Here is an 8,579-nt window from a genome sequence, read left to right on the forward strand (position 1 = left end):
TCCACAAAAGGCACCTCACAGTGTAAGTATATAGGTTTTCTATTAAAGTTCATCATTAAACATCTTGTCCTTTCCAAATATGCCAACAGTTGGTAATTGCAGCTTGTTTTACTGCTAAATTTGTTTACAAATATGTATACTATTAATATCCTAGTGGGCTATTAATATGTGTATCCTTACAACGTCGGCCAAATCAACGTCGGATTTTAGCCGACATTAAAGGGTCCATTTAGCCGACGTTAAAAGCCGTTTGTGTAGTAGTGTTTACTACTAATGGCATTGAAAAAGTAACAAAGCTTGGTAATGATTTGTCTAACATGGTTTGGTAATATGCCTCTAATAGCAACAGGTAACATATGTTGCATTAACACATGGCAACCATGAGATTTCATACCAACCAATTTAAAGTCCTTCATTGAAACAAGTTTTTTAATATTAGATGAATAGCCGGAAGGAACCTTAATACCATTCAGAAAGCTACAAAAACTTGTTTTCTCCTTTTTAGACGAAGTATAACAAGCTGGAGGTAAGTATGCCCTCTTTCCAGATTCTTGTGGTGCTAACTGATCTCTTATCCCCATTTCTACCATATCTTTTCTTGCTTTTATACCATCTTTCGTCTTACCTGGAATATTCAACAATGTCCCGATAATGCTATCACAAATATTTTTCTCTACATGCATTACATCAAGACAATGTCTAACAGATAAGTGCTCCCAATATGGTAAATCTCAGAATATAGACATCTTTTTCCAAATACCCTTCTGACTTGTTTTTGATGTTTTTCCCAACACATTATCAATGTTTTTGACTCTTTCATAAACGACATCCCCTGATAATGGTGAGCGAGCCACTCTAGCCTCAGATTTTCCATTGAAAACTTTTTTCTTCTTTCTATAAGGATGGTCAATAGGCAAAAAGGTTCGATGACTCATGAACACATTTTTCTTACTATTGTTTAGCCAAAGATCATCTGTTTCGTCTTCATAAATAGGGCATGCCTTAGCCCCTTTAGTAGTATATCCTGACAAGTTACCATATGCTGGGAAGTCATTGATTGTGCAGAACAGCATGGCTCGCAAGGTGAAGTTGGTTTGGCTATGAGCATCAAACACCGCCACACCTTCATTCCACAGTATCTTTAAATCTTCAATAAGCGGTGTCAAGTACACATCTATGTCGTTTCCTGGTTGTTTAGGCCCAGATATTAACAAAGATAACATGATGTACTTACGCTTCATGCATAACCAACGAGGAAGATTGTAAACTGTTAAAAGAACTGGCCAAGTGCTATGGCGACTGCTCATGTTACCATGAGGATTCATTCTATCCGTGCATAGTCCAAGCCTAAGATTTTCGTTTTCGGAACCGAATTCAGGAAACTTCATATTAATGTTCTTCCATTGAGGAGAATCGGCGGGATGTCTCAACTTTCCATCTTCTTTTCTACCAATAGCATGCCATTGCAAATTGTTTGCATCATTTGCATTTGCAAACAAATGCTTGAACCTTGGGATCACCGGTAGATACCACAATACCTTCACAGGAACACCTTTCTTCTTCTCACATGCATCATCGTATCCTTTCCGTTTATAACGCGATGCTCCACACTCCGGACACACATGCAAGTCTTTGTATTGTTTCCAATACAAAATACAATCGTTTGGACATGCATGGATCCTTTCAATGTCCATACTCAACGGACATAACATTTTCTTTGCCTCATAAGTTGAACAAGGAAGTTCGTTATCATCAGGAAGCATGTCCTTTAAAAGTTTCAATAGCTCCGTAAAACTCTTATCACTCCACCTATTCTTTGCTTTTAAGTTATACAATTTAAGCATTGATGATAACTTTGTAAATTTACTACATCCAGAAAACAATGGTTTTCTAGAATTTTCAAAAAAAGTTTCAAACCCTTGAGGCAGTTTATTCAAATCTCCTTGCATATCACACATCAATTCATCTAGCCGATCATTGTCTTCATCATTTCAAACATTATCTTCTTTACTTTGATCTTTCTCTACATCTAATTCGACATCATCTGTACTAAAAGGTACATTTTCACCATGCCATATCCACCGGTCATATCCTTCCTTAAAACCAAGACATATCAAATGACTCTTAATTTCATCAATCCCATGAAACTTTTTTAGATTTCTACAATCACAACAAGGACACACTATATAATTTTCACCAATTTTACTTGCATATTCCTCGGCAATTTGTACAAAGTCTAAAACCCCATTGACATATTCAAGTGTATTGCGTTTCTTACACATCCAACTCCGATCCATATCTCCTATTGTCACACAACATTTATAATATGAGAAATGAATTAGTTTATTTGAGCTACAACTTAAAGGCTCAAGTTCAATAATTGAAAATTTCAAATTTAAAATACTACCAAAAACTAATTAAAAATTTATTGGACACTTTGTTAATTTTGATTATATACTTTATTGATAATTATTTGATTTACTTGAATTTTTTATAATTACTTAGCTTCTTATTATTTATTTAACACTTTATTGTAAAATTTAAAATACTACCAAAAACTAATTAAAAATTTATTGGACACTTTGTTAATTTTGATTATATACTTTATTGATAATTATTTGATTTACTTGAATTTTTTATAATTACTTAGCTTCTTATTATTTATTTAACACTTTATTGTAAAATTTAAAATACTACCAAAAACTAATTAAAAATTTATTGGACACTTTGTTAATTTTGATTATATACTTTATTGATAATTATTTGATTTACTTGAATTTTTATAATTACTTAGCTTCTTATTATTTATTGTACACTTTACTGTAAAATTTAAAATACTACCAAAAACTAGTTAAAAATTTATTGGACACTTTGTTAATTTTGATTATATACTTTATTGAGTATTTACTTATATACTTGAATGTGATAATTATTTCTTATTTATTGGACACTTTGTTAATTTTGATTATATACTTTATTGAGTATTTACTTATATACTTGAATGTGATAATTATTTCTTATTTATTGGACACTTTGTTAATTTTGATTATATACTTTATTGATAATTATTTGATTTACTTAATTTTTTATAATTACTTAGCTTCTTATTGTTTATTTTACACTTTATTGTAAAATTTAAAATACTACCAAAAAAATTAAAAATTTTACCAACTAAAACTAACTAAATAATTTAAAATTTAAAATACTAATTAAAACTAGCTATTTACTTATATACTTTGTTAAATTTGTTAGGTTATATAGGTTAAATTTAGCTACTTAAAAATTTTATATATACATAACACATAAAACATAATATACAAAAAAAATTTCTAAAATATATTATTGAACATTTTAATACATAATAGCAAGTATATAGATATAAATAATACACAATTTTTTTAATTCAGCTATCACAATATTAATACCAAACATATATAATAATACATAATAATTAATCAAAATTAAATTTAACAATAATAAATATTTATTATGTATAAAAAAATAAATAAAATAAATAACAAAAACACAAAATAAGGTGCGTACCTGATCGGCGACGGAGCACCAGCAACGAACGCGGGGACGGCGACCGGCGGTGGAGCGGGGGAGGCGACCGGCGGCGAGGGAGTGCGGCGGTTGCTTTGGGCGGCGAGGGGCAGCGGCGCGGTGGCTTTGGAGAGCAGCGGCGACGGTGCTGTGAGCGGCGGCGGCTGCTGTGTCGACCGGAGGNAAATTTAAAATACTACCAAAAACTAATTAAAAATTTATTGGACACTTTGTTAATTTTGATTATATACTTTATTGATAATTATTTGATTTACTTGAATTTTTTATAATTACTTAGCTTCTTATTATTTATTTAACACTTTATTGTAAAATTTAAAATACTACCAAAAACTAATTAAAAATTTATTGGACACTTTGTTAATTTTGATTATATACTTTATTGATAATTATTTGATTTACTTGAATTTTTATAATTACTTAGCTTCTTATTATTTATTGTACACTTTACTGTAAAATTTAAAATACTACCAAAAACTAGTTAAAAATTTATTGGACACTTTGTTAATTTTGATTATATACTTTATTGAGTATTTACTTATATACTTGAATGTGATAATTATTTCTTATTTATTGGACACTTTGTTAATTTTGATTATATACTTTATTGATAATTATTTGATTTACTTAATTTTTTATAATTACTTAGCTTCTTATTGTTTATTTTACACTTTATTGTAAAATTTAAAATACTACCAAAAAAATTAAAAATTTTACCAACTAAAACTAACTAAATAATTTAAAATTTAAAATACTAATTAAAACTAGCTATTTACTTATATACTTTGTTAAATTTGTTAGGTTATATAGGTTAAATTTAGCTACTTAAAAATTTTATATATACATAACACATAAAACATAATATACAAAAAAAATTTCTAAAATATATTATTGAACATTTTAATACATAATAGCAAGTATATAGATATAAATAATACACAATTTTTTTAATTCAGCTATCACAATATTAATACCAAACATATATAATAATACATAATAATTAATCAAAATTAAATTTAACAATAATAAATATTTATTATGTATAAAAAAATAAATAAAATAAATAACAAAAACACAAAATAAGGTGCGTACCTGATCGGCGACGGAGCACCAGCAACGAACGCGGGGACGGCGACCGGCGGTGGAGCGGGGGAGGCGACCGGCGGCGAGGGAGTGCGGCGGTTGCTTTGGGCGGCGAGGGGCAGCGGCGCGGTGGCTTTGGAGAGCAGCGGCGACGGTGCTGTGAGCGGCGGCGGCTGCTGTGTCGACCGGAGGCAGCGGAGGCTGTGGAGGTTGTATGTGGAGGGGAGGTTGTCATCGGCTCATCAGATCCAGATCTACACACACACACACACACACACACACACACACACAGATATATATATATATATAAATAATAAATAAAGGGTAGCTGCGTCCGAAGTTCCCACTTCGAACGCAGCTGCTCGATATCGTCGGATCAGCTGCATTCGAAGTGGGACCACTTCGGACGCAGCTGGCCATTTAAAAAATTAATTAATTAAAATGTGGACAATTTATAGTGCAATTGAATATATATTTTTGGACCGATTGTGTTTTCTGATGTTATCCCTTTTTTGAATTCATGCAAATAATTGCTTAATTAATAGCTAATGTGTAGGTGTACGCATGCAGTGCTGGAACTTTAGAGATTTTATATATCATTGTTTAGGAATTTTATAAATTGGGCAAATATGCTCGTTCTCTGGTAACTCAGTTATAGGAATTAATTGCTATTCTTCTAATTCATATGTATGGAAGATATATTTTTGTGTAGTTATATAGCAATTTTTCCATCTTGGAAAAAACATAATATCACCGGTTGTATTTATACATTATTGAAAATCTCTTTGTAGACGACATTGGTAATAGCAACACAATCTTGTTCATCCTCGTCTAGAACTAGCACTTTCAGGTCATCACGATGGGTGACTCGGGAGAAAGTCACGTACAATTGACCGTGATTAAAGACTTGTTTTTTCAGCAATAATCCAACGTGAGTTAGTGTTCGACCCTGTCTTTTGTTGATAGTCATGGCATATGCAAGCATCAATGGGAATTATTTATGCTGGAACTTGAAGGGCAATCTCGTATCAGAAGAAGTGAGAGACATTCGAGGGATAAAAACTTTGGTTCCTTCATGTGTCCCATTAACTATTCTTGCTTCAACAATGTGCTCTGCCAATCTTGTCTCATTTTAATCTAGACTTGTATTACGAATAGAAAAGTAGGGAAGAATATAATTTATTAGGAATTTTGTTACCATATTTAATGTACAGTTGTAGTACGAATAGGAATTGTATTACCATATTTTATAATATTACGCAAACCTTAATAGTATAGGAGTGTTTTGGGCGGGAAGCCAGGAAGTTAAAATGAAGGATTTTGTTTTTATTAATAGTATAGATTACGTTGCATGGGAATTTATGTACTGTATTATTACGATTAGTAATTTTAATCTTGAATTGTATTATGAATACGAAAGTATGGAAGAATATATTTTATTAGGAATTCTATTACCATATTTAATGTAAAATTGTAGTACGAATAAGAATTGTATTACACAAACCTTAATTGTGTATGAGTGTTTTGGGCGGAAAGTTAAAATGGAAGAATTTATTTTTATTAATACTATAGATTACTTGTGATACGTTAGCATTAAGTCCACGAAATAATCTTACCTTTATTCCCTTTTACTATTTGACCCGTATTATTTATGTTAACTTATTGATTCGTACGTACCTCTGGTCAATTTGTTCCATCAGCTTCAAACAAAATTAAAACATATGACTGGAGTTAGCTTTATTATCAATTTTCAATACAAATACTTCTACTATTTTAACAATAAATAATATAATTTTTTCTAATTAACAGTACATAATTTAAATTATTTATACTTCAATTTTTTTATAATACGGAGTATATATTTAAATAGTAATAAACAAAATTTTATAATTATAAAACAAATAATAAAAAGTTTATAAATAAAAAAATAAGTTAAATTTAAATGTTTTTAAAATGTTGTTAAAAATAGATTGAAACAAAAGTGATTAGCCAATGGTAAAGAATAAAATGGTGGCCCAGGATAGGATTTTACCTTTTATGGACAAGGACAAGAAGCCAATAATAAAATGAGACAGGGAGAATATGATGTAGTTAGAGATAATTAATAGATAATTAGTGTGCATGCAAAATCAAGAGCTAAACTAAAATACCAAAACTCATGAGAATAGCTAGCTAGTACAAGAGCTAAAATATGAGCTAGGTTGATTCCTGAGCTTAACCAAATCTAGCTAGTTAGTTTCATTGTGAAGGCCTGAATCTCACTCCTGGCAAGTGCCTAGACACAAACTCCCAAGCTAACATGTGAAGATCCGAAGTAGCCACATCTTCATCCAACTCGCTGCACAATCCCGTAATGTCTAGTTCCGGTGATAGTAGTGGTGGTGGTGGATTAATGTATAATGATACATCGGAGCTGTGTCCTGCTTCGCATGAGGACTGGAGATCCACGTTGGTGTCGCCGAGGGGTAAAATTCCCGGCGGTGGTGCCATTAGAGGAAGATGCTGGAAGGTTGATAGACGCGCTTGAACATAAGCTAACTCTGCTTGCAAGTTAACCACCTATAATGTGTAAACTTTCAAACATTAACAACAATTTAAAATACTCAAGCTCCCGACCACATTGCCCAAGCTCTAAGACAAGACACCGACGGGGTCCGAACCCACGAGAGAACAGCGGTTCAGGACAGGTCCAAAAATGTTTCTAAGTATGGTCGAAGTTTAAATAAATTAAAAAGTGTCCATGACAAAATATAAAACACCAATAATATTATTTTAAATACGAAAATATTAAACATCTAACTATGCTACTTAAACATTTATTAATTTGTATATAAACTTCGTTTTAATATATAATTTACTACTCTATATGTATATACATGCATACATAATTACATATACATAAGGGGATGGGGTTGGGAGGGGTAAGAGGGGGGGCAACTTCTCCCGTTATTCTCCATCTGGATCTACCCATGCCGCGTTTGAACCTCCATTTTATCAAAAAATACTCAAAAATTTATCCACTTCAATTATTATCTAGCTACTCGCCTTAAATTTCAATTTATCTAAATCACAACTTTTCAATATTATAAGTAAATGTTAATTATCATATACTCAACACTTACCATATTCAATATGAAACTATAATTTAAGGAGCAAAAAGTATAGAAGTGTAAATTAAAAATAGAAAAAGAAAAACATTAGGGCTCCAACCTCCAATACACTTGCATCAAAAAGTCTTTCAACTTTGTTTCACAAGGGTCAACGTAATTTTTATTTTGATTACTGGTTTTAAAATATTTATTTAAAATTTTCAATTGTACTTTCTTTTTATTTTTTTAATTGTTTATTTGCTTTTTTGTTTTCTTTTCTTTTCTATTTTATTTATTTATTAATATTTTAAAGTGATGTGATATTGCAGGAATATAGTGTAAACAGTAAATGAATTGCAAATTAGGTGATGTGGAAGTGGAACCTATTTTTGAGACAGAGAGATTTGCAGGGATAAGGATGTCGTAAAGGTGACAATCAAAATAGTTAGAACTGAAATGTACTATATATTCTGTAATGTCTGTGATGTGTAGAATTATTATATGTACAATAATAAGCTAAGGGGAATTTTTTACCCAAAAAAAAATGTCACTTCATGGTTTATGCAAAATACAATTTTGAGGGGATTAAACAATTCATAGTGAATTATAATTTGTATACCCAACGTTTTAATTTTAAAAATTACTCTATATAATAATACTATCAAATTAAGGGGATTAAACGCTTACAAATATTAAGGGTGTAAACGAATAGAGCCGCTCGGTTCGAGCTCGGTGAATTTTGAGCTCAAGCCAAATTCGAGCACTATATATATATATATATATATATATATATATATATATATATATATATATATATATATATATATATATATATATATATATATA

At 30.8% G+C, this 8,579-nt stretch overlaps 2 protein-coding genes across 2 annotated transcripts in view; both read right to left on the bottom strand.

The window, feature by feature from the left end:
- Window positions 1-239: 239 nt before the first annotated feature.
- LOC116029760 lies at window positions 240-5,064 on the bottom strand. Its single transcript, XM_031271801.1, has 5 exons — window positions 4,999-5,064; window positions 4,654-4,845; window positions 3,544-3,710; window positions 761-1,890; window positions 240-625 (listed from the first exon to the last, which is right to left on the bottom strand). The coding sequence occupies exons 1-5, from the start codon at window positions 5,062-5,064 to the stop codon at window positions 240-242; spliced, it is 1,941 nt and encodes a 646-aa protein (XP_031127661.1).
- Window positions 5,065-6,882: 1,818 nt separating this feature from the next.
- Window positions 6,883-8,579, bottom strand: part of LOC116029761 (LOB domain-containing protein 19-like) — a 7,443-nt gene continuing 5,746 nt past the window's right edge. Inside the window, exon 2 of the mRNA XM_031271802.1 lies at window positions 6,883-7,203. Coding sequence (XP_031127662.1) covers window positions 6,883-7,203 — 321 coding nt within the window. The remainder of the gene's footprint in view (window positions 7,204-8,579) is intronic.

Source organism: Ipomoea triloba, chromosome 9, assembly GCF_003576645.1.
Source record: "Ipomoea triloba cultivar NCNSP0323 chromosome 9, ASM357664v1".
NCBI classification, from domain to species: Eukaryota; Viridiplantae; Streptophyta; class Magnoliopsida; order Solanales; family Convolvulaceae; genus Ipomoea; species Ipomoea triloba.

Coding starts and splice junctions, on each gene's coding strand:
- LOC116029760 (XM_031271801.1), bottom strand. CDS start 5,064: ATGGCCAGCTGCGTCCGAAGTGGTCCCACTTCGAATGCAGCTGATCCG. Junction 1,891..3,543: donor GGTGCTCCGTCGCCGATCAG/GTACGCACCTTA, acceptor TGAAAATTCTAG/AAAACCATTGTTTTCTGGAT. Junction 626..760: donor ATCAAAAACAAGTCAGAAGG/GTATTTGGAAAA, acceptor TGAATATTCCAG/GTAAGACGAAAGATGGTATA.